Genomic DNA, 26,079 nt, shown 5'->3' on the forward strand with positions numbered 1-26,079 from the left:
TTAGAATTTACTTCTGTTTTCTACCGGCAGCCTTAGATCATATTTTTCTGCTTCCGTCTGTTTCTCTCCACACAGCAGAAATATTCAAAATCCTTGTGATGTATTTTCGACATTTCTACTGTATGGTTCAAGAATCTGATCTATTTGATGAAAAATGACTGAGGGTTGTTAAATAAATATCTATCAACTAAATGCTAGTCTAAGATCGGAAAAAAGTACTCGATATAGTGCAGACACTTGTCATAGATGGAAACGTTCCAATGACAAAGCAGATGTCATTTTTGACCAAAAAAGAGAGTTTATTCTGTTACGCGGCGGGGAAAGAAACGGTTCACTTTGTGAGACGGTAGAGAGCCGAAAATAAATACCGCGATTACAAACCGCAGTTGTAAGAGGCTGAGCTCTTACAAGAGCCGGCGGACTCTCTCAGTCGGTGTCTCGATGCGCTCGCAGTCAGATGCTGTGCTGCGTTCCGAAGAGGCCCGCGGACGGGGGCCCGTTCTACGACGAGACCGTTCATGAGATACAGTTCGAGTTGTATTCTGAGGAAGGTGAGCCCTTCTTCTCGCGAGAAGGTTATTGCTCGGCAACTCGATAAGACTCGCGTTTATTTGTCGATCTCACAAAGTGGATCTTGACGAACAAGGCGTCGCCAAGCACGCAAATATCGATGATTAAGCAACTATCTGAAGAAATGTTTTCACGGCAATTAATATCGCTCGAAGATCACGGAGTTGTGTATTCAAAGGAGCTGTTAGTCCAGATTTACGGCAGATGTGGTAAGTTTTCAGTCTTTTGCTCTATAAGCACTACTCGATAAACTCTAATTAACATTACATCGATGTTATAATTTTTCACTCAACAACCCAGTAAGCGAGAAATCATTAACACAACGTCATTACAATGATATTTTATAACATGTAAGATTTTCAAATATGTAATTCTTAATGCTGTATACAATGTCATATTGTTAATAACATTTGCATTAAAAATAATATTATCACGTTATGATTTTAATATCTAGAAATATTATATTACCAAGTAACAGTTTAGGAACATTTATAAAATATTATGTCAAAATATTCAATGTAAAATCAATGTTCCAAAAGATTGCTTTCCTGCTTACTGGGAATGTAAATGCAATATAATGTACGTTGTATATAAAAGTTATATCGTTGAGTGAGAAATTATAACATTGACTTTATGTTAGTTGGTGTTTAACTGGATAAATTGTAATTTCTAGTAAGAAGCGTTCCTTGTGCTACCGGAGGTCGCAATTCTTACATAGAAAAAAAAGTTTGGTCGAAGGAAACAGTATCTCTGATTGTGAGAATCGATTTGTGAAAATTAGAAATTCTGTTTCTTTCGACCAAAACGCATCTATTGTCAAATAGATTCGCTCTTTTCTCCATGTAAGATTTAAGCGTTATTACAACTTTCGGCGGCGCGGAAAGCACCTTTTATCAGAAGTTACAATTTATTGCTTAGAGCGAAAATGTAAAGGCTTACTACACCTATTGCAAATCAGGATACTGTGACACTCGAAGCGTCGTAAAGACTTGTTTACATTCGAATCGGTACGGTTTCAAACTGACACGCACGTATTATTTGAAACTTTTGAAAAATCGCTCGCACCGCAGAGTCATATTGACCTTGTGCGATTTTCCACATCTGAAAAATTGTGGGAGGAAAGAGGTTGACCAAATTCTAAAATAAAGTATAACTTTTTTACTTTAATACATTCATGAAAAATCAAGTTTTAAGTGACTGAAAAAAAATTACTTGTTGCGTCAAATTATACGCCGATCACATATTACAGGTCCAACTGACACTCTGTGTCAAATTCAAACGGCTTCTAAACACTTATCAGATCTGGATGTGGGGACGCACTTCTCTTTCTGACTCATAATGTGATTAAAAGAGTCGAATATCACTGTTCTCTTGCAAAATCGAGAGATGATCCATGTCGCTAGCAGAACGCTTGTTTTTTCACCTAACACCTCGCGTCTAAAAGCGGTTATGAGAATCGTTAATAACGCGCCTCCGCGGCCGCATACATGATCAATTCGCACCGGCTGAGCAATTGCATTAAGAGTCTCGGCGACCTTAGACGCGCGAAAAACAGTAATAGCTGACGAGGAAAAAAAACTTGTTCGGTTCTTTCTAACGCGACTCGCCTCGAAAGAAAACGAAACGTTCGTCTGTAGGCGTCGTTAAACAAAACGTCTTGATGGAATGAGATCACTTGACAGCGTCGCGGGTGTCACGCCCTCGTGAAAAGCTACCGGGGAGATCTTTCATCGCCATTAGCGACATTGGAAAACAGGAAATGCGTTATTAGCAATCGTGAAAAACCGATTGGAAAAATATTCATTTAAATATGTGCGCGAGTTTTAAAACTAGAAAAATAACACATATTCCCACGTAAGAGACAATTCCGTCGGTGTAACTGAATTTTCCGTTGATCGGACGCAAATTAGTATTAACTGTATTTTTAGTGACGTATCAAGGTACCGCTCGATAAATTTAGTATTTATCGAGCAAAATTACATTTCTATACATGAATTTCACTATCTAGATGATAAATGTTAATTTGAAGCTGAGGTAGATAACCGTGCAGGTAGAGCAGAAAAGTCATTTTGCAAAATTCGGAAGTGAAGAATGAATGATTTCGTCTGAACGCACAGGAAAGGGTATTCTATTGCTTTTGTTATGATATGTAAAGTAACGCGTTGACCCACATTTGACATGGTTATCTCGCGAAAGAAAATCACATGCAGCCTGAAACGTTCGACTCTCTATACGCGTGCGGGAACGGAAGGATTTTTTCTACGCGCCTGACGGATGGATACGACGATCGCAAGGCACGTCTCGCGTGACGTCTAAAAAAGGAAGCTTGCTCGCCTGTAGGCGAACGAGGGGGCGACCGTCTTCGGTGCCGCAGGTGTCCACCTGGATCGTGCCGGCGGAGAGCTCCGCGTTATTTTCAAAGTCCTCTGGACGATCGATCCGTTGGAACGTGCGGTAAAAACGACCGAAAGTCATTGATTTCGAACGCGATGTTGACACGATGAATTAACGATCGCCGAGGAGACGTGAGAAAGGATATATTACGCGAAACTCACGTGGGTGAAGCGAGCGAGAAACCGACGCAGGTATTTGGTTGCGCGGGCAAAAATTCATTGTATTCCAATGTTTCGGTCATTGCGAAACGAAATTATTTGGTTGTCTCATCGCAAGCCCCGAAATATCTGCGTTGCTTCCTGATCGCCTTTACATAATCTATACCGTCGAAAAATGAATGGCTCATTGAAGCGCGCGGCTCGTAACAACTGGGGCACTCTGGGGCCGCGTTGCGCAATTCCTGCGGCGATCGAAGAAAGTGCGATTTGCAATTTAGATGACCGGAGGTTGTGTCGTATTTGATCTCTCGGCGGAACGATCAGCGCGCGATGATGTCGGGAGGAAACACGTTATTCCAGCGAAGAGATTTAATCACTAATCGTCGATTGATGGACGCAGATGCATCGCCGCCTGTCCTGCTGCCGTGCGCGATCTGCGCGCGGACCTTCATGCCGCAGTCGTTGGAGAAGCACGCGAGGATATGCGCCGCCGCGAAGAAGCGCAAGCCCTTCGACTCGGCGAAGCAGAGAATCCAGGGCACCGAGCTGGCCGAGTTCCTGCCGGAGGCGCGCCAGGACGAGAGCGCCGTCTCGCCCTCGTGGAAGAAGACCCACGATGACTTTCTGCGGGTCATCCGGCAAGCGCGCGGCGAAGTCGTGAGTCCGAATAATATTCGAACGCATCAATGGAAAGACCCACATCCGGATTTTTCAGGTCAACACACGTAAAAAATCCAATTCGTCGGGTGCACTGACTCGCGCCAACGACAAGGGCATCTGTCCCACGTGCAATCGTCAATTCGGCATCAAGGCCTACGACCGTCACGTGGCCTGGTGCAAGGACAGGGTCCCCAGTATACCGATAAGCCCGGCGGTCAATTTGGCGAAGGAGAGATTGGAGGCGCGCATGAGGTACAAGGCGCCGGCCCTGAAGAATCGCCGAGCCGCCAATCGTGAGAAGTACAGCTCGAATCAGTGCAAAACCTCGCCGGCGCTCGTAAAGCCGAAGGAAAGCGTCTCGTTGCCCAACTGTAGCCCGCAGAAACCAGCTGTCGTGTGAGTTCTCAACCGTTTTATCGACCTTAGATTTGAGAAATGTAACGCGACGCATAACTTGGTTCAATCATTTCTCTAACGTGCTTCTTCTCCCTTAAACACCTGCATTTCTTTCGCGTATTAATTGATTGTTAAACTTAGCTGTGTTTTACAGCAGACGTCCTGGCCGACTCAAGGAGTCCCCTATCTCATCCGGGCCTATTAAATCTCGTCTCTCGGATCGCACAAACAAGTAAGATGATTTTATTTAACATCGCTGTTTTCTGAAAGACGCTCTGTGGATTTTAGCGTAGTGAGTAAGTAAGATAGATTAATGCCGCCCATGAGGAGAAGGGAAAAGGATGATCTCAGAAGTACTTAATAGTATAGTAATAAGAAAGTCGCATGTTTGAGTGCGTCGTCATTTTTCCACACGCTTGTAGTGAAGTCCGACAACCTTCTCCTGATGACTGTCACACGCACATCCTTGAACCTGCTTCCTTCTCCTCAGGCCAGATCACCATTACTTGCCGAAAACATCCTGTCAACCCCCTCCCGTCCCGTTATCCTCCCGTCGTCCTCCACACGTACCCTCCTTGAGACATAGAATCGACGATTCAGTCTCTTCTAACGAGATCGCGTCGCCTAATTCGGCCGGAAGACAGCCCAACCGAGACGAAACGATCTCTCATCACGCTCCCAGCGACGAGCTGAGAAATCGGGAAGTTTGCGCCGTCAAAGCGCAGAAGAACATCGTTTTCGCCAGGAGTCGCGGTAACCCGAAACTCAACGACGTCGCCGTGAATGACGAGACTTTAGGCGTGTCAGCCTTGCGGCCTTGTAAGATATACAAGGATTCGCAAAGGAACGATCAGTTGGTCACGCGGAAGCAGATCGGTCGCAAAAAGAGCACTCCTCGGGCGACCGATGTTGTAATTAGCTGTAATTTTCCGCAAGAGCTTCTCGACCGGCAGCCTGAGAAAGAAATCGACACGGAGAAAGATTCACCGATCGCAAAGAACGAGCCGGATGACAGCCACATCTCATGGCTGAACAGTATCCAGAACTTGAATCAGACATATTTGATCAGGGATTCGGAGGATATAGAGATTTTTCAAAGCAAATGGACCGAATACAGTCCTCGCATGGAATTCTATTTCAAGGATACGCAAAAGGCCGAAGTGGATGAAAAGAAATTGAGGAGAAACGTCAAAGCGAAAAACGAAGAGATCACTGAATTGAGCATTGACATGACAGAGGAATCAAAGATGAGTAACGAAACGGACGTAAATAAGGGAGACGAGAGCGAAGATGAAAAAGATAGAATTCGGAAGAAGACGAATAATGTAGACGTTGCTGCAAACTCGGGTGAATTATGTATGGATAAAAGATATGAAAAAGATAAACAGATAATAACGGTGGACCAAGACGCTACTGAGGCAAAAGAAATATTGGGAGAAAATAAAAATCTACCGTGGAGCAATATTTCACAAGATTCTCGTGAATCATCTGACGTGGTCTACCTCGCCACACCGAAGGCATCGACAGCACATGAAGAATCTTCATCAAGAGAATTCAAGGTAGACTTTCCCGGTAATAACAATCTTCCTCCGGAGGGCAGATATTTTCATTCGAAACACCAAGATTTGGTACTTTGCTCCGACGACGGTAGCGATTTGGCGTTTTCAGACAGCTTCGTCGATCCGAATCAAGATTACAACGAAATGTCGCGAGTTGAAGCGAAAGAGTGCGTTAATTTCGGTGATTTTGAAAATAACGAAGATGACAACTTCGGCGACTCGAACATTAAGACAGAAATCCTCGGCCGCTCGATAGGCGAGGCAGAACCGTGCTGCGGTGATATCGCCATGGATAACGAGTCGTTCATCACGCCGAAGGAATCGCGACGTTGTCGCGGAAAAATAGTCCCGGACGCGAGCGTGAATTTATCGAGGCGCACGACCGCAGGAAGCGTGAAGCGCAAGATCAAGGGCAGCATGAATCTTCTTCGCGACAGCACCGACTCCTTGATATCCTCGGTCGAATTCATGGAACTGGCGTGCATCGAGCGGCCGGAATCTCACGGGAGAGAAATGATCAAGATAATCAGGCCAAGCGGCAGGATGTTTCTGCCGGACCTACCGGTGGAAACGAGGGATGCGAACGGTGAAAATCGGACATACTGGGAGAGAGCATCGGAGATCTCGCGGAAAAGATTGATCGATCCTCCGTGCCAGGTGGGCTACAAGCTCGCTAAGAGGAATCCTAGTATCCTACCACCAGTCATCCAGAATTTATCCTTCGTTCGACAAAGGTAGAGATCGATAGAAAAAAGGTGTTGAAGAAGTAGAAAAAGTTCAGTCTAAATTTGATCGATACGCGCTGTAAAAGGTAACATAGTGGTAGCGTAGTAGAATGGCAATCTTCCCCGGTAGAACGGTAGTTTGAATTTAACGCGTAAACGATATTGTAGGAAAATCGAACTGACGACACGTCCCGCCTGGTGCAATTACGTGCGCAGACGGCCGGACTTTAATCTCGTGCTTAAGGCTAGAACGTAAGTTCCAGGAATCGGTGGCACGAGGCGGATTTTTTGTTTTAATGTTCGTTGAGAGCGGTCATTAGCAATGTTCCTCGTACAGGACGCACCAAAAGTGACGTTGAGCAAGTGTTATTCCTCACTCGAGAATTGAATGTCTGAATTAACTTTTCTTTTCTCCAAAATAGACTTCCAAAATTCTTTTTCGACACCTTAGCTTGCGAGAGACTGACCCTCACTCTGAAGAAGTGATGAACTGAAATGTTCGTCGGATGCAAATCTATAAAGCCACATTGAATTGCTTTGTATTTTCTTAAATATACTTTTACATAATTGCAACATCATAAATTTCATGCAAGATTATCATTTTATAAATGTTTTTGCATGCAACTAATTATGTTTTACACGCAAGAAACCCGACCGAATTACCTAATGGGGAATAACGCTGCGTAACGCTCTCGCCGAGTGAATTATACCTCAGCAGCTTGGCGATCAGATTAGAGCTCGCACGCTGCACGTAGAAAACGCGAAGCACGCCACGTGATCACGCATTGTGTTCGGCGTCGAAGTCACTCCTCCTTTGATCGCGCTAAACAATTCGTAATTGCAGCGGCACGTGCAAGGACTACGACCCGTTCCTGCTGGCCGAGCAGCAGATGAACGATCTGCTGTCGGACACGAGCGATCAATCCACGACGGGCAGCCCGAAGCCTCGCGAAAATCTTTATTCTCTCTCTCATTCGTCCGCATTTGTGAAATATCCTCGCCAGACGAGTCCTATCGACAGGAGGTGCTCCTTGATAGCGCCTCCTTCTGAGTTCGACGATCTCATCTCCGATTTCTCGAGCGACTCGACCGAGACCAACTCGATCTCGCGCGAGGTCTTCCTGAAGGACGGCAAGGACGCGATGGACCGGCCTGTCCGCGAACTGGGTAGACGGATGATCATCGACAAGACGAAGGCGTTGGGTGGCGATCTGATCGAGGAGCAGCGTCGCGGCGTCACCAGCGCAGATAAGACGCGCAAGATAGCGATTCCACCCGATCGGCCCGATTCCACCCAACGCGCCTCGTCCGCACCCAGGAGCACCGCCAGCTTCGTCAGGAAGGTCTCGGCCGATGTCGGGAAGGCTAAGTCGACTGAGAGTCGGAGGTCGTCGGATCAGAGTCTCAATCGGAGGAACAACGACTACTCCTCGTCCGGCAGTAATCTCAGCCTCAGCTCGATCGTCTCCTCGGAGATGGACATCAAGCGCTCGAATTCGATGTTCGACGAGCTCATGACGTCTCTCGAGGAGGACATCTCCTTCCCGACTTTGAGATCCTTCCTTAATAATGACTCCTTCGACGTGTCCAGCTCCATGCTCGGCGACGGCCAGCGAAACGGTATTGTCAGCGACGAGGAACTGTCTTCGCCCGACAGCTACAAGCCGCAGGATCACGGCAAGCTCAGCAACGACTCCGCTTATAGCAGGTTGGTTTTGCGGCTTGTATATTGAAATGACGAGTCTCGTCGTACATCGGGATAATGCATTCTCATTTGGAACGTTTAGTTTGGTAGGTAAACAAAATTTTTTAATAATTAAAAGATAAATATATGTCAAAAATAAATATTAAAAAATTACTTTTTTTTATATTTAAAAGTATATTAAATTAATTATATAAATTAATCATATAAAATATATATATATATTGTACAATATATTTTTTATAATTAACTTATAATTTATAATTATTTATAACTTTATAATACTGAATATAATAATTGAGTATAAATTACTGCACTGTAGTTGAAACATAGATAAACATTTATGCAAAAGTTCAAAATTGTGCGTCTAACAGTATTTAAAAAAAAATTTCAAAAACTTGCCTACAAAACGACGTTTTAAATGAGAATACCTTCTTAATTGATAATTAGTATTTCGAATCATTTGTATTGTCCTTTTGGATATTTATATATATTAACACTTTCAATTACGTCACGCGATCACTAATGTCATCTGTGTGCTTTAAACTCAGTTCAATTTATGCCCCTTAGTTTAAATCGCAAATATTCGCACCACGGACGCAGCACCAACGACGTGGTCGGTCGTCTCGACGAAGACGTGGCCAGGACGCCGTCGCAGTCGACCAAGTGCAAGATGTCCAAGTTCTGTCACGAATGCGGCCTGCGGTTTCCGGAAAACGCCAAGTTCTGCTGCGAGTGCGGCGTCAGGAGACTCGCGCTGTGATCATCGCCGTATCGTCTCGCTCGGGAGCAGTGAAGATTGGGTATCGTCGAGAGGTTATTCTCCGAGGAGCGGAACGTCCTGAAGGTTAAATTTCGAAAGGATCTTTCGAAGTCGAGGATACGCGAATATTCTATGCAGAAAGAGACGACGGGGATTAACTGCCTTCTCACGATTATACGATTATAAGCGTCTTATAATTCTGACAGCTTTTATAAATTTCGGACTTACCTTTTATGAATTTTGTGAGATAGCATTTTTTTCACGAGGCGCGATGGAATTTTTTGGATCTACTTTAGTTCGCTTCGTAGACAACGCGTCGATTTGTTTGCTATGTTTGAATAATCTAACGATGTATTTGATAAGCGTTTTTCGTCGCGCGCGCACACGCATAATCGCCGAGCGATCGCAGAGTCCGTCCTCTTTTCTACAAATTCGCAAGCGCGTCTTTTTGATAAGCTTTTTGTATCACGAGCAGAATCGTAAAATCTCGAGCATGTTTGTGTGTGTGTTTGTGTTCTCTGTTGAAAATAGGTGAATTAAAAATAATCGGAGTCTATTCCGCGAAAGCAGATATGAGGAAACTGCTATTAAAAATTATCATATATCTTATTTATTTCTATACGTAGTTTATTTTAATTCTAATTAGAGAAAATAATGAATTAGGAAAATTAGTATGGACTTTGAAGCAGAATTAAGATATGTTATTTTCACACTTGTCCAAGTTAGCGTCGATTGATTTCAAATCTCATGTATCTGATCTTAGAAAAGTGTGAACACCTTTTTCGATTTGTTTTAATTCGCCTAATTTTGACAGGGTCTTACGTGTCGTGTACGAGATAGATCGTAGGATAAGTTTAGGAGGTAACTAATGGTGGAGCCGCCGGTACAACTCGCGTCCGCTCAATTAACGCTGATCACTAATGAGAAGAAATAACGAAGCGAGGGGGAACGCGATGCGTACAATAATGTAACGAGAGTGACTCGTTAAGTGCGTTGGTTTGTAACGTACCAAAGAGTAACATTGCAATGTAAGCGTTTTGACAAAACTCACAACGATCGACGTCTAACTCGAAGGAAAGCGTATGAAACTTACGGTATACGACAGACAAATTGTATACATTTCAAACTGTATTTTTGCAAGTGCAATAAACCGATGCTTATACAGATTTGGTAAACCCGATGCTCTCCCGCGAAGGGCCGTCTCCCTATGCGACGAGAAATGCACAAATATACCTGAATTATTCTCGTTTGTTTTGCGATTTGACAAATGAATGCGTGTGAAAGAGCTGTACCATGACAGTTGTTAAGACGAGTCCGTTGGGCATCCGCGAAGATGTGGCACCGAACAATCAGTCGATTAACGCAGACACGTGGGATTTTCGTAAGATCTTGTTGACGTACGGAACGCATCGTACATGATTCACACAGTCTTTCTTTCAGAAATACGCGAGACAATTTCGCGCGACGATCAGAAATTCCAGAAGCTTTCACGTGAACGTTAGTCCAGCGGAGAAGGCGAAATGCCGGATGGAGACTAACGGCAGCGTAAGTGCATTTGTCTGAAATCAAAATTCACAGAAATTTGCAAACATTTTCGCAAGACAAAACTTATATATCCCCCCGTTTAAAAATAGAATGTTCTATTTCGATGAAAGATTGTTCTTTCTTTAATCGATCGGCTTTATATTGCGACTTGGAGTAAAGCCCTCCAATAAACTAATCAGTCGCCGATTCATTCATTGCAGTATCCCTTAGTAGATCATTGCTACGATGTGGTAGTGGTGGGAGCAGGAGGTGCGGGATTGAGGGCTGCTTTCGGCCTTGGCAGCAAAGGATATCGCGTGGCGGTGGTGACGAAGCTCTTTCCGACCAGATCGCACACTGTGGCGGCCCAAGGCGGCATCAACGCTGTCTTGAATGACACGAACGACGAGAGCGAAGACAGTTGGCTCTTCCACATGTACGACACCGTAAAAGGATCCGACTGGCTAGGCGATCAGGACGCCATACACTACCTTTCGAGGGAAGCTTCTCGTGTGGTTTACGAACTCGAGAACTACGGTAAGCATAATAATGAAGCTCGTATACGGTCTTTTCAAGACTGCTTCGTTGAAAGGTACAATATTGTCTTCGCAGGTTGCCCCTTTAGTCGCACGGACGACGGCAAAATCTATCAGCGTGCTTTCGGCGGGCAGTCGTTGAAGTTCGGGAAAGGCGGCCAGGCTTATCGAACTTGCGCCGTCGCTGACAGGACCGGCCACGCGGTACTTCATACCCTCTACGGACAGAGTCTTCGCTACGATGTGCACTACTTCGTCGAGTACTTCGCCTTGGACCTGCTCATGCACGGCCGATGTTGCAAGGGTATCTTGGCATGGGAATTGGAGACTGGTCTCCTGCATCGCTTTAGGGCTCACCATACGGTAAGAAAGAAATGAAACTTTCAATCGTTATCGTTAATAGAATAATCAACGAATTGAAATCGATATTGAAGCCTACTCTCGTAGGTAGTTGCAACGGGTGGCGCCGGAAGATGTTATTTCTCTTGCACCTCGGCGCATTCCTGCACCGGCGACGGCATGGCGTTCGCTTGCCGAGCGGGTTTGCCGCTGCAGGACATGGAGTTCGTCCAGTTCCATCCGACCGGTATACAGATTGGTTGGACCCCCTAGAATGGTTTAACCCGTTGTTGCCCGAACGACTTTTTCAAGTCTTGAACTAAAAAGCTGCTTAATGACAAACCTCTGTTTAATAAAAAACAAAAGGATAATTTATACGAAGCATTTAGAGCATCTTAAAAGTTAGCCGCTTTATTCTGTCATTGTTCGATTTGCTGCGTAGGTATTTACGGCAGCGGCTTACTCATCACCGAGGGCAGCAGGGGGGAAGGCGGCAAACTTCTAAATCGCGACGGAGAGTTCTTCATGGAGAAATATGCGCCCGTGGCCAAAGATCTAGCCTCGCGCGATGTGGTGTCCAGAGCCATGACCGTTGAGATATTAGAGGGAAGGTGGGACAGCGAGTTATCTTTAATTTCGATCACAATTAGGTCGAGTGTTTGAAAGAACTGCACGGAGAAAAAACACGTTTTCATCGAACAAGGTTATACTTCCGGAATACATTTTTCCAGGGGTTGCGGGAAGAAAAAAGATCACATTCATTTGCAACTGAGCCACTTGCCGGCTGACCTGATAAAACAGAGATTGCCGGGAATTTCGCATCTCGCTTGGGTGTTCGCCGGGGTGGATGTAAGGAAAGAACCGATCCCCGTAATTCCCACGGCGCACTACAACATGGGCGGCATACCTACGAATTGGAGTGCACAGGTGAGAATACTCATACATCACTCGGATAGTCAAACCTGAGCAGATCTCGCGCGGTGTCTGCGAGCAGCTTGCTGACAGAAATACAATAGAATCTGATAAGTATGTCGTTGTATTTAAATGGAACACACTTCAGGTATTAACGCGAGAGAACGAGGAGGATAAACCGATCGAAGGTCTTTGGGCCGCCGGGGAGACCGCGTGTGTATCTGTACACGGTGCTAACCGACTGGGCGCTAACAGCCTACTAGAAGTCGTGGTCTTCGGCAAAGTTATTGCCGATCAAATCGACTGTCTCAGCAGGCCTGGCGAACGTCACGAGGATCTGGCGCCGGTAAGTAATTTAGGATCATTTTCCCCAAGCTCATCTGTAGCTTTTCTCACGAAAGCAATTATTATTTATTCTATTCAAATAAATATGTTAGCAATACGAGTAAATCTTTTCTTTATCTTAGATATTTTTTTCTTTCAGTGTAGTATTTCAATGCTAAAAACACTCGATATGTATTCTATTGGACGAAAATTTGATTAATTTAAATTTTAATCGAATAGCCGAAGATATAGTTTAGTAGATTCTTACGAAAACCTCTAAAAGAAAAGCAAATGCAGATTGTATGTACTTAAAAGTTTAAAAACAGAGAAGAAGCCGCATCGTATTTGTTGTAGCCGAATTAATTGTACAAGCTTTGAAATACCTGTTTGTATAATTAAATCGCAGGAGATTGGCGAGCAGACGGTCTGCCGCTTCGACGCGACCCGCTACTCGAAAGGTTGCATTCCCGTGGTCGAGCTGCGCGATGAGATGCAACGTACGATGCAGAACCATTGCGCAGTATTCAGGACTTGCGACATACTGCAACGTGCGTGCAGGGAAATGACTCGGTTCTATACTTGCGATCTGCCAGACTTATGCGTGAGTCGCGTTGATTTAGTACGAAGAGCGGGTTGACATTTTTTAGACAATGTTTCATACTATCTAAATTATTATTTCTGTGTAATGAAAGAAAGTAAACAAATGATAATTTAGATAAGGATTTATAGTATGAAACATTGTCTTGAAATTATAATTCTGCCGAGCCAACCTGTCGACTGAAAGGTAACGCATAAAATGGATATTGCGTATTGTCGGTAACGTAAGACAATTGTTGTGTAAGACAATGACGCACAAGAAGGAACGATTCCGTTGAATGTGTGAAGCGAAAATGTTTTTCAGGTGCATGATCAATCTCTCATCTGGAACACCGAGCTCGTCGAGGCTTTGGAGCTGCAGAACATGATGCTCGTTTGCATGCACATCGTTTACGCAGCTGAAAATCGTAAAGAGTCGAGAGGCTCACACGCTAGAGAGGACTACAAGGTACGTAAGAGCTAAATTTAGAAAACTCGGAATGTTCGATATTCGAATTGTGTATATTTAGAAATAACACTCATCATTCTATCATCATGATTTAATTTAAAACGGAATCAATTCAGTTAATAATATGATTACATATTTTTTTCCCGGGTAAATAATGTGATTACGTGGTAGAAGTTTCCAAGTTCTTAAACTGACAAGTAGTCTGATATCTAATATTCTATAAATTCTTCCTTAAGGAATGGAATTTGCAATTATATATTATGAGCGTACTCTAAATTGAATCATTAAAGAAGTCGAGTAAAACGCTCGTTTATTTTCAGGAGAGAAGCGACGAGTACGATTACTCGAAACCGCTCGATGGACAGAAGAAACGACCTTTCACGGAGCACTGGCGTAAGCATACGCTTACATGGGCCTTGGATGACGGAACGGTGAGTGACGAATTGAATGAAATTTCACGGCAATTAATTGGACATTTTTTGTAAATCACTCAGCTCTGAAAGCTCGCCTTGCCTTGCCCCCCCCCCCCAACTATCGCAATATTAATAATCATACCTTGCTTACAGATTTGCATTTCTTATCGGCCCGTTATCGACACAACGCTAGACGAAACCGAGGCTCAGCACGTACCGCCTACGGTCCGCGCGTACTGATTCGAATGATTAGTCGCGAACAAACGAGTTAATTAACATGTTACGGGAAGGCGACGCGATTACGAATACAGTTGCTTGCTATGCTTCCGGCCGAGTCCACCGTTTAACGTCGAACATACAAAATTTGGGGATTACCGGAGCGAAAATGTCGTCGTCGCCCAAGCTCGTGCGAAAATCCGCACATACTGCTTGTTAGATTCCGGACACCTTATATAAGCGCGTTTTGTGTTTAGCTGGTGACCTCGTGCGCGACAGATGTCGACGATGACTTATCAGAAGGTTTAATTAGTTTGCGTTACACTCGTATCAATTGCGAATGTACGGTGAGAAGAAGCGACGCTTTTCGATCGAGCGCAGCTCGTTGACAAGACGCTTTTGGGAAAAACGTGTTTCTAACAACGACATTTCGATGCGGTCAATCTCTGTTTTCGAGACATTGCGACTCGACAACGCGATTAAGCGACGTAACGTCTTCGAAGAGATACGTTAATCACACACCTACACACCGATAGCGCTATTGTGCTGATGAATAAATTCTTCTTTAAAGAATCAAATTTCGTTCTGTACGTTCAAATTCGAGAGACTTACCTAACAATTTGTATCGTCCTGGGTAAAAATTTGCCACATATAATTCGATATATAAAGTGGTGATGCAGATATATTTTTATAATTATATATGAAAAATTTCCTTTCCCCCCTTGTCATGTCTGCTTAATTTCGACCTGATATGACGTCACCGCACTTTGTATGGAATATTTGGGAACTTTTATAAAGTAATAATATAAATAAGTCAAATATATGTGTAAGATACAAAATTCATATAAAGTAAATAACTACGGACATCGTTTGCAACATAATTATACACGGCGCAAGTGAAAGGTCAAACACAGTTATAACTTAACGGTAGTAACAAGAATATAGGTCAGGGTCGAAAGTGCGTCTTGAACTGGAGAGAATATAGCAACGAGATCACTCCTACGAATTTTTCGGTTCGTAGGTGAGAGGTAGCCGCTTTCGATACTCTCCTCCTCCCCTCTACCTATACTATACCGGGTAGCCAGAATAACGATGATCGTTCTAGCATTGTTTCAAACTAGTTGACGGAAATAAATTTCGCTTCTTCTTTCATTTCATTGCTTCTTTCGCACTGTTTTATTCCAAAATAGAAAAGAAAACACCGTGTTTAAAGCTGGCGTATTACCCCCGCACGCTCTCTTTCCTTCGCAGACGAGTGCGGCAAGTGCGGCTGGATTGCACTTCGAGCTAGACGAGATTTTCCGGTGCGCTCGGTTGGCGGCACTGAGCGCGCGCAACAACGACCGGCGCGTCAGTCGGTGCCGAACCGTCGAGTCTGGAGCGTGTTATCCTTGTTATCATTAAGGGTTCGTGTGTCTGTGCGACTTTAAGAGGGTCGATCTCGCGGAGTGTGACCGAAGATGAGCGGGATGCTGTCGGTTTCGAGGAGTCTGCCCGGAGCGGCGATCTTGGTGAGTAGTGAGATTTTCCTCCGAGATTTCACGGAATACCAAGTGTCGAAACCGTCGGCCGGATCGACCCTACCGTAAGGCGTCGCGACGGGGAGTGACGTGCGCAAAATCTCGATTTCGGCACACCTGGTCTAGGCAAAACCTTTGGCGCGCCATCTTAACAGGAAAAAATAGACGCTTCCCTATTGTCCACTTGCAGACTGTGTTCACCAGCGGGGTTGCGCGGATTCGTTATATAATTTTTTCTCCACCGGTGGTGGGTGCACGATGCGGCGGATCAATTACGTAAGCACGTAGCGAGCGAGTGCGCGGAAACTGCGCCCGCGTGCTCGACATGCCAGACACGCCGCATCCCTCTCCGTTTCCTTCGCGCACTTCTCTCTCGGCAGATGTATGCTCGAGAGGGCTGCGTCTCTCCTCGCTGTTCGGTATTTCGGTCCCGTGATATTAGTTGTCACCTGGTATCGATGTGCGCCACACACATCTGGAATGTGCCCTCGGAAGAAGGCGAGAAGTGACGTAATTCTCGCACAACAGTGTAGAATTATCGTCGCCGCTATTGTCTATTTTTTTTTGTCGAGGGTATACTAAAGTCGATGACGAATTTGATAAGCGTCGATAACGTAGAGGCGAAATGTTACGTTACATAAACACATTTTTTTTCTATATATATTTATATGTCTGTGCGTATGCATATTTGGTCTGTTCTTTGTAGCAGAACTGGCTGCGCTACTTCAAGAAATTTACGCACATTGAAGGATCTCGTGTGTACGTTTCATATCACTTCAATGTGTGTGTAACTTTCTTGAACTAGCGTAGCCAGTTCAGCTAAAAAGAACATATGCTTGTAAATGTAAGTTAAATGTGCGGTTTTACTATATTTAACGAGACATCTAACTAGGATGTATAAAAATTTATCTGCAAATTTTTCCCACCTTTTTAAGACTCTACATTTAATTATTCAGTTTAAGAAAGTCAGCTCCAATAGCCTTCATCTTATTGTTGAAGTCATGCTTTCAACTCATTGTAGATTTTAGCTCGTTGTTTACTAAATTAACTTATTAACAAAAAAAATTGTATAAATAATAAGATGTTTTCTGACAATGTATACATTACAAAATAAGTAATATATGATGAAATGTGTAAATAAAATATAGAAGGGATGCCTCCCTTGTAAACCTCCTCTTATCTTTTTGCCATGTTTTTGATAATTCATTTTTGTCAAGTAAATATTTACTCTTACCGACAGCTAGAGATGTCAATTTAGACATTTTTAATCGTTCGCTCAAATTTATTTTCAGCGTGGCTACGTTCTGAAATTCTGTACTGTCAGTACTAAAAATCGATATAGTTTATGTTACGTATACTATACTGGCAGTATTGTATAGCCTGTCTAAAAGCATTTATTCATGTATAATTATATGGCATAAACCTTGCAGAAAGAAGCCGGTATTTTGCCGGCAAGGTTTTCAATGGCATCCCCCCTTAATTTGCTCGTTAGAAGATAAACACTCGCTCGCACGCGATACCAATACCGCGTGACGTCGATATTTTCAGAGAGTATATATCGCGGTAGGAGTAGGATGCGTGACGAGGACGTCAAAACTCAGTTGACCGACTATAATTATCTTCGTAGATTGCTCCGGCTGTAGCCGTGACGTAGATAATAAAGGGAGGAAATCGTGAATAGTCTCCGGCGAAGTTAATTAGTCAATTATACGATCAGTTCTACTCTGTGTGGTAGAATCGCGCGAGCCGTACTTTTATCCGCGCGTTGTCGCGCGATTTCGTCGGAGCAGCATCAACGACGTTATCAAGATCGCGCGATAACGAGACAACTTCATGGAAGACGATAAGAACGATTTGCGTACCTGTGTGATATTCCCGTTACTTTAACGACGCGCCGCCATAATACCGCGTTTAACGGTTCTCCTATATATTGATTTCACTATCTCAATAATAAATGTTAATTTGAAACATATTTAAATTTATATATAGTTTCAATGAATTCTTAGAAGCTTATTTTGTATTACAATTACCTTAAGAGAAAAATACGACGGTGCGATCTTGAGCAAAAACGCTCGTCGCAAACTGATCGACGATAAGTCACGGTAAATTACTGATTTTCTCAGATTACGCAAACGGCACTATTTCAGTCACTGAAATAACTTTGTTTCCACTATTGCAATTGACCGTGATATATGCATGAATACTCCTTCAATACTTATGACATTGCGAAACATTTGTGTTTTTCCTCTAAGTGGAGTAGATCAAACGACCAATTATGCAGTGGACGTTCAAAGGATAGTTATTCATTCGTTTAGTCTGAGAGCACCGTGAAAACAACGTTACATTAACGTACATTAACAGTTAGCCGCGAGATATTGACGCGAGGTTATCGACTAATTGTCACTTGCGTATTATAACTTCTCTTCTTCTCTAACTTTTAATTTTATTTCAGTCTCAACATTTTTTCACGAATAATTACTTATTTAACCCAATAAGACGACTTCTCTTTTCGCGACTGTCATATAGATTATCGAGAGTGCGTTAAATTCTTTTATCTGCTAGCCTATTTTGTTTATCGCGACCACGTCGTCGTCTTCGCACGACAAATAGAATATCAAATGCGCATGTGTTCGCCGCTCATTATAAATAACGTTGTGTCCACGTGACGTCTTATCTAACGATCATTTACTCTCAGAACATCGAAAGGAAATAACTGAAGGCTCCAGCGATAACACGTGAATTTCGTGAAAAGGATAACCGCAGACATTACATTCTCTGTCAATCTTTATTAATGAAGTCGAAAATTCTACGTCACACCATATCTCATTTATCATCAAAATATATTTTATCGATATGATATTATTGTATCATGTTATAATATATTTCGAGGCCTAAAACCGGGACATCTTAAAGATGCCTTGAAAATATCTTAAAGACATCTTGTATTCCGGTTTTAGGTTCTGTCTGAATTAAGTTGTTTATAATTAAGGCTGGTTCTTGCTTCTTGCTGACGCGAGAAAATGCGCGTCGAAGCGAAAGGATATATCAAATGTAAGAAAATATATTTCGTAAGAACTTTCTCCGCTTCTGACGTCATTAATCAAGATGAGGAAGCAGTTCCAATCTTCTCTATCTCTTTCAGAAGAAATTGGGTCTACCACTCGTCAGCAGTCGCAAGTTGCACCACACGCCGGACGGTCGAGCGGCGAAGATCTCTGATGCGATCTCCAAACAATACCCGTTGGTGGACCACACGTACGACGCGGTGGTGGTGGGAGCTGGTGGTGCCGGTCTCCGAGCGGCCTACGGCCTCGTGGCCGAAGGTTTCAAAACCGCGGTGGTCACCAAGCTGTTCCCGACGAGGTCGCACACGGTCGCCGCTCAAGGCGGCATCAACGCCGCTCTGGGCAACATGGAGGACGACAACTGGCAATGGCACATGTACGATACCGTCAAGGGCTCGGACTGGCTGGGCGACCAGGATGCCATTCATTACATGACCCGAGAAGCGCCGAAAGCAGTCATCGAGCTGGAGAACTGCGGCATGCCGTTTAGCCGGACCAACGACGGTACGAATGGAGGAGAAGAAAGTGATACGATCTTTCGAACAAAATCAACCTTACGTATTTTATATCGTTATAATAATTTATTAATTTATTTTCACGATGAACTTACCTTACCACTAATTAGGACATTCACCTTGAATTAAATGTATGAGATACGTTGCGAGAAAAAAAAAGTGTTGCAATTTTTTTTCTCATAGATTATACACGGTGAGACTTTATTCGAAATGTCCAGGACAATCCAGGATTGAAGGTGGATTTTACGAATTAAATTTGGCTAGTTTACGTGATCGATGTGTTTATTAACGCTCATCGCGTTTAAGAACTTAGATCCGAAACATCCTCACTGGTCGCATCTGTTTCGGAAGCTATCGAATCTGAATCGGTGTTGGAATCATTCGAATGCTTTCTCTCCTGAAATCAGACGCGTGAATAAAAACTTTCAGTCAAAATTTTCAAACAGATTGATTCGTTGAAAATGTTGACTTTACTGCGGAAAAATCGAATAATCACTATAAAGGAAGAGAAGAGAATTAGTATAGCAAAAAAAAAGCATTCACTCTTGTGATTCTGAGTAGCGATATTTTCATGAAATTTTCGTTTCGAGTGAAAGTACTTTTGTTTTGAGTGAGATTCTCACTTTGAAAAGTGATATCCGTTTAACAAACCTGTTCCTTCCTCTTCTGATCTTTTTGATTTTGATCGGGTTTCTTGGAGGACTCGCCGCCGGTTGGCTTATTTTGCCGTTCGTTCTTGCCATTCTGTTGCGTTTGTTGTTTCACTTGATTAGCCGTCTCTACATAGGGCATCTTCTCCACGGATGACATTCGTCGCCATGTTTGTCCCCCGAGCCGGAACAGATCCTGGCTCTTCAATTTGTTGTAATCCTGTAACTTAACGGTGAAGTGCTCACTTGTGGCTACCGTCTGTCGCTCGTTACCTTTTTAAAATCTTGCATAAAATTCCGGAAAGCGTTCGCACTTTTCCGTTGCTTCCTTTGCAGAGGCTTGCTTCTCGATCGCGAGCGAGATGCTCTTCTTCTGTCGCTTTTCCTGCAAGCGAAATACGAATATACTCTGTCAAGACAGATAATTCGGCTTTAGATTAAGTTACTCGTTAGTCTCTCACTGAGTTTGCTTGAAATTAAGATCGGAAGAAGATCTCGATATCGGTTGGTCGGAATCTCTTTCCCTTGCGTCTTCCGTTGCTTCTGTCACATTTTCTTGTCTCTTATCGCCGTCCTCCATGATTCAGAACCCGATTAGAGCACACTGTCCTACCGGAATTTTATGCATTCTTACTTATTGACAAGAGCGAGAATTTGTCACCGCGCGGAATAGAATGGAAATCCCATGAGAAACAAATTTTACGGTACGGTTGCCATGCGACTGCTGCTCAAACTTGAATGTCGCGCAATCGCCTCGTAAATGGATGAACGCAACAATTGAGTGAGCGACTTTTGGAGGAAGGATGTGATTTAGTTTTTCTTCCGATTTTCCTCTCATAAATAATATTTTTCCATCACTTTTCACTCGAAAATAAGTTGGTACTCGATTATAGGGAATGATTTCGTTTCAGGTAAGATTTATCAGCGCGCTTTCGGTGGTCAGTCGCTGAAGTTCGGCAAAGGTGGCCAAGCTCACAGATGCTGCTGCGTGGCAGACAGGACCGGCCACTCTTTGTTGCACACGCTCTACGGACAGTCTCTGAGCTATGACTGCAACTATTTCGTGGAGTATTTCGCCCTGGATCTGCTGATGGAAGACGGAGAGTGCCGAGGAGTGATCGCGCTCTCTTTGGAGGACGGAACGCTTCATCGCTTCCACACGAAGAACACGGTGCTCGCCACCGGCGGCTACGGACGCGCCTATTTCTCCTGCACGTCCGCGCACACCTGTACCGGTGATGGCACCGCCATGGTCTCCAGAGCCAATCTGCCCAATCAGGATTTAGAGTTTGTGCAGTTTCACCCTACAGGTTGGTACTCACGTGCTGAAATTGGATTGTTGTTTCGGACGAAAATGATATTCCTCCGTAGGTATTTACGGTGCCGGATGTCTGATCACGGAAGGAAGCCGCGGTGAAGGCGGCTACCTGGTAAACAGCGAAGGCGAGAGGTTCATGGAGCGTTACGCACCGGTGGCGAAGGACCTGGCATCGCGAGACGTGGTGTCGCGATCCATGACCATGGAAATTAGGGAGGGCAGGTGAGTTATTCCGGAAATATCTATTATTCGATAAATATCATTCCTTTCTCTGCTTAGAGGCGTCGGACCGGAGAAGGACCACATCTACCTACAGCTGCACCATCTGCCGCCTGAGCAACTGGCCGCTCGATTGCCGGGGATCTCGGAGACGGCGATGATCTTCGCGGGCGTCGACGTGACCCGGGAACCCATCCCCGTTATACCCACCGTCCATTACAATATGGGTACGTACGTCGATATTCCTTATAGTGAAGAAGAGATTTTTTAATCGCTCGAGAATAATTGCTTTCTCAGCGTCAATAACGCTCTAAATTGTTTTATTCCTCGGAAAAACGTTAACAGTGTGACGTGCATTGCACAGGTGGCGTACCAACGAACTACAAAGGCCAGGTATTGACCAGGCAGAACAATCAGGACAAAGTGGTGCCCGGATTATACGCGTGCGGCGAGGCAGCCTGCGCGTCCGTTCACGGCGCTAACCGGCTGGGCGCCAATTCTTTGTTGGATTTGGTTGTCTTCGGACGCGCTTGTGCTAAAACAATTGCTCAAGAGAACAAGCCTGGCGAGGCGATCGGGCCTCTGAGATCTGTGAGTATCTGCGCCATCATTTCGCATCTTTTAGGAGATATAATTATAATATATAATATATAATTTTAAGAAAACTGGTTTTTGCGAAAAATTGCTCTTCTTGCTGCTTAAAAAGCAATTTACTTCTTTACGGAAAGAAGTCAATGTGGCAAAACGTGAATTTCTCTGAACGAATTTTTCTGCCCTTCGGAAAGAAAAAATGTTCCTTCGAAACTAATATACCAAGACGACGAATGTACTTACTTATTAGAACGCCGGCGAAGAGACGGTGGCCAATTTAGATTGCGTAAGAAACGCCAAGGGCTCCATTTCCACGGCGGATCTGCGGCTGACCATGCAGAAGACCATGCAAACGCACGCGGCGGTCTTCAGAATGGCCGAGACTCTGCAAGAAGGTGAGCACATTGTTTGTAAACATTACTCAATCCTAATTCTTCACGATCGTTTTCAGGTTGTAAAAAGATGACCGATCTTTACAAGAAGCTCGACGAGGTGAAGGTGGCAGACAGGTCTCTGATATGGAACTCCGATCTGATAGAGACGCTGGAACTGCAAAATCTCATGATCAACGCGATGCAAACGATCGTAGGGGCGGAGCAGAGAAAAGAAAGCCGCGGCGCTCACGCCCGCGAAGATTTCAAGCAGAGAATCGACGAGTACGATTTCAGCAAGCCGCTCGAGGGCCAGCAACCGAAACCGTTCGATCAACATTGGAGGAAGCACACGCTGTCGAAGATCAATCCGAGAACAGGAGAGGTATTTTTTTTCTCTCCTTTTGTAGATTATTCGGTTGGTGCACAATTTTTTTAATCTGATTTTTCTTATAATCTATCGAGAATCTGGCAATGCAACTTCACACTGATACTTGTTCGAAATCATTCCATTTCAAAGGATTAATAATTTTTACCAGTGATATCGATTCGATATTTCTTTCCCCCTATTTTCAAATTTTTCCGAATAATTGAATAGAGAAATGTTTTCCTAATACGAGCTGAAAAATTTTGCACGAGTCAATTAGTTCGATTGATGAGTGTTTATTTGTTTCAGGTGTCGCTCGACTACAGACCAGTGATCGACGGTACGCTCGACCAGCAGGAATGCGCGACGGTTCCACCAGCGATTCGTTCCTATTAGACTAATTCCAAATGGATCGATCCATCACCCTAGAACTCATTTCGCCGGCGAATTTTGGTCACGCGATTGTCCCGTGACGTAAGCCTAACGATCACACTTAGACCGATATAACGCAACGGGCTCGTCGATCGTCGGCGACGATCTTCGTATTGCCGCTACTTACTACTACACGGTAACGAACCTTTAATTTATTTTACATAAATACACACATATACAAAGAGAAACAAACATACATACACACACATGAACTTCATCGTGCACCAAAGTTAATTCTTGTCATCGCTTGCGCGCCAGTCGCGAGCAAGATTAATGGTCCTTGTAGGATACCGATGCCGAGGTTATCTTCTCGTGGTCACCTCTCGGGGGATGGTGATTACGCGCAGTTCGCGTGAAGTAATAGTCGAACCGTGGTAGGTGGCGCTCCGGATATGCGCGGGCATGCGTTTTTCTAACGACACCGGTTGCAATACGCAACGTATTGTCGCGTGCAGCAATACGCGTCGTCTCTCAGGGACCCTTAAGAGGAGGATCCTGTCCCGTTTTACCGAAAATTTCTTAGTAATGCAGGCAAGGACTTTACCCGAAAAAAAGTTTTTTTCGTTTTGCGAATAAAGTCAACCGTCTATATTAACGTATAGATTGAGCAAAAGAATTTTCGTGCAGTCAGTAACGAATATAGTACCGACAAACTTACGGCAAAACAGACGACTCCAGGATTCTCCAGGGTTAAGGGATCACATACATTCGAGCGGCTCAAAAAAATGCCTAATGTTTTTCTGCTAACCACATTACCGCCTTCCTGAAAATGTCACCTTTTGAGAAATGATCTTTCATACTTTTATATTACAAGAAATTGATATACAATTACTGCTTCCGTTAAGCTCACCGATACTCAAAATGGAATTATTGATTTAGCAGGAGTTTTGCACGAGCTTCATGTAATATATAAATAAAAGTATCAAAAAGACATCTTCACAAAGTCAATAATGTGGTCAATAGAGAAAATTTTGGATTTTTAGCGCAAACATTAGACTTTTTTTCGAGCCGCTCGTGCAACCCTTTAAGGAGTCCCATAGCAGGGCCAGAGTTAACAGGAAAGTCAACCCTTCGTCTCCTGCACGTGTTTAATCGAGGGATTATAAGATTCTTTTCCTTTTAATTTATATTTGTTTCTATTTATTCGCATATGAAACTGGTGTTTCATATTGCTCTTGCACGCGACGGTACGCTGTGCCGTTGTACTTTGATACGATTGTTGTTTAACGCTGATACATAGTACTGCATCATCGTGCAGGAGACACGTTTATTTTTTGGATGCTCCGGCAGATTTTCTTGCGAATCGGTTGACGCAGAAAAATATGTTTCTATTTTAGTATCGAGGGACGTTACGTCTGTGGAAACGAAGATTTTTTATCAGTCGGTCTTTTATGTTTTCAAAGTGAATCATTGTATTATTTACGCGCAAACGCGATTATGAGCACACTCTCTCTGTAAGGTTGTGGAACAATATATTAATTTCGTTGCGGCCGAATACTACTTAAATACCTTACCGGACGACACATGGAAACAGCATTGAGCAATCTTCTGTTCTTGAATATATATCTTTATATATATTTATATTAAATGGACGTTTATATAAAAAGTTTGGAAAAAGATTCATAATATATTATTGTCTCACTTTACTTCGATCATTTCTAGGAAATAATTATATATTTATCTCGAAAAATATAAGAACGATTTCTCGCTTGTGTGATATCTATCATAATAATTAATTATAAGACATTATTATTCATATGACGTGTGATTTTAATTTCGCTTATTAAAACTGTTTTTCCGTGTTGTCCCTGCAGCATCCCACTGATACTATATATAATTCGTACAAGTTGGACTTGAGTGAAACATTATAGAACACGGCACAGAAATGCGAAATACTGTAGTCTCGGTCTGTAAAAATCGTGTGAGCGTGCTGTTTGGCACGGTGGAAATGTACATAAATCGCGAAGAATGTCAATAATAAAGCGTTGATTACACCTTTTATTCGCACTGAATCGTTTAAACATCGAGGCACGAAATAAGCGAAGCTCGGAATTACGACACACTGTTGTCATAAGATTATAATGATTGCATCGAATAATTATACGGAGAGCTCGTCTCCGGAGAAAGGGGTCGATGGAATAACAAGTCGCAGTGTGAATTTTCACAGAGATATTTATTAAACCCATACTAGAGTGGTACTCGTCATAAATAAGAAGTTCGCGGATTAAATAAAAACTGAGGGCGATTTTCTAAAGCATCAAACTAAAGCTCCTTGCCGCGAGCTAATACTTCAGAAAATTTCTTACACATCACGGCTCCTTTTTAATTTAATCGATAAGGATGCGCCTCGATGTATTCGCAAATAACATAATGTGTACGCAATACATGTATTATACGCTACCGAAGAAAGTCGGTACTAACGTTCGCGGAAACGTTTCTGCTACATTCTTGCTAAGAAAGGCTTCGGCACGGGATTTCGTACAAAACGATGCAAATCCGAGAGAGTCATTGGCACGACGTTAAATGCTTTCCAGGACGAGACTTGACGCGAGAGATCTCGGCGAGCGCCGAGACAAGAGCGAATGTTTTTTTAATAGTCGATTTGTAAACAGTCCGAGATTTTTCCCCCAACGGCGCTCGCATTCTTCCGTCGCGTCGAGTCTTCAACTGCGTGAGATATTCGGACGGAGCTTCTTCGGCTAGAAGCTCCCGCCGGGAAAGCGGACGATTTAAGCGAGCGAGACGTATCTTCTTTGTTTCTCCCCCCCCCCCCCTTTTTTTAGAGAGATGCTATG

At 43.6% G+C, this 26,079-nt stretch overlaps 4 protein-coding genes across 12 annotated transcripts; 3 read left to right on the forward strand and 1 right to left on the reverse strand.

Annotated features, from left to right (window-relative positions):
* Positions 1-443: 443 nt before the first annotated feature.
* Positions 444-10,093, forward strand: LOC106745523. 5 transcript variants are annotated; one of them, XM_014621210.1, is made up of 7 exons: positions 444-551; positions 3,523-3,779; positions 3,838-4,178; positions 4,333-4,410; positions 6,631-6,714; positions 7,307-8,170; positions 8,735-10,093. In XM_014621210.1, the coding sequence occupies exons 1-7, from the start codon at positions 458-460 to the stop codon at positions 8,925-8,927; spliced, it is 1,911 nt and encodes a 636-aa protein (XP_014476696.1). In that variant the 5' UTR covers positions 444-457; the 3' UTR covers positions 8,928-10,093. The 5 variants fall into 5 exon arrangements, with proteins under 5 accessions (XP_014476696.1, XP_014476698.1, XP_014476694.1 ...); XM_014621208.1 differs by having other exon boundaries at positions 462-779; XM_014621209.1 differs by having other exon boundaries at positions 462-779; positions 4,336-4,410.
* Positions 10,094-10,214: 121 nt separating this feature from the next.
* LOC106745525 (succinate dehydrogenase [ubiquinone] flavoprotein subunit, mitochondrial-like) lies at positions 10,215-14,872 on the forward strand. The gene is made up of 11 exons (XM_014621213.1): positions 10,215-10,472; positions 10,673-10,988; positions 11,064-11,350; positions 11,435-11,573; positions 11,769-11,937; positions 12,058-12,253; positions 12,387-12,584; positions 12,969-13,163; positions 13,464-13,607; positions 13,928-14,038; positions 14,174-14,872. The coding sequence occupies exons 1-11, from the start codon at positions 10,455-10,457 to the stop codon at positions 14,258-14,260; spliced, it is 1,860 nt and encodes a 619-aa protein (XP_014476699.1). The 5' UTR covers positions 10,215-10,454; the 3' UTR covers positions 14,261-14,872.
* Positions 14,873-15,571: 699 nt separating this feature from the next.
* Positions 15,572-25,285, forward strand: LOC106745511 (succinate dehydrogenase [ubiquinone] flavoprotein subunit, mitochondrial). 3 transcript variants are annotated; one of them, XR_001374524.1, is made up of 10 exons: positions 15,572-15,747; positions 18,899-19,325; positions 20,898-21,296; positions 21,358-21,526; positions 21,584-21,750; positions 21,888-22,114; positions 22,365-22,509; positions 22,566-22,870; positions 23,162-23,420; positions 23,543-25,285. XR_001374524.1 is itself a non-coding variant. In XM_014621181.1 (9 exons), exons 1-9 carry the CDS (start codon positions 15,697-15,699, stop codon positions 23,246-23,248), a joined length of 1,977 nt encoding a protein of 658 aa, XP_014476667.1. In that variant the 5' UTR covers positions 15,572-15,696; the 3' UTR covers positions 23,249-25,285. The 3 variants fall into 3 exon arrangements, 2 of the variants coding, with proteins under 2 accessions (XP_014476667.1, XP_014476669.1); XM_014621181.1 differs by having other exon boundaries at positions 23,162-25,285; XM_014621183.1 differs by having other exon boundaries at positions 18,902-19,325; positions 23,162-25,285.
* LOC106745512 (HMG1/2-like protein) lies at positions 19,277-20,889 on the reverse strand. Of its 3 annotated transcripts, XR_001374525.1 has the most exons (5): positions 20,448-20,889; positions 20,260-20,371; positions 19,988-20,212; positions 19,432-19,733; positions 19,277-19,356 (listed from the first exon to the last, which is right to left on the reverse strand). XR_001374525.1 is itself a non-coding variant. In XM_014621185.1 (4 exons), the coding sequence occupies exons 1-4, from the start codon at positions 20,564-20,566 to the stop codon at positions 19,638-19,640; spliced, it is 546 nt and encodes a 181-aa protein (XP_014476671.1). In that variant the 5' UTR covers positions 20,567-20,889; the 3' UTR covers positions 19,338-19,637. The 3 variants fall into 3 exon arrangements, 2 of the variants coding, with proteins under 2 accessions (XP_014476671.1, XP_014476670.1); XM_014621185.1 differs by having other exon boundaries at positions 19,338-19,733; positions 19,988-20,206; XM_014621184.1 differs by having other exon boundaries at positions 19,338-19,733.
* Positions 25,286-26,079: the final 794 nt, after the last annotated feature.

Source organism: Dinoponera quadriceps, unplaced genomic scaffold (genome assembly GCF_001313825.1).
Source record: "Dinoponera quadriceps isolate SergipeBrazil2010 unplaced genomic scaffold, ASM131382v1 scaffold1578, whole genome shotgun sequence".
Lineage (NCBI taxonomy): Eukaryota > Metazoa > Arthropoda > Insecta > Hymenoptera > Formicidae > Dinoponera > Dinoponera quadriceps.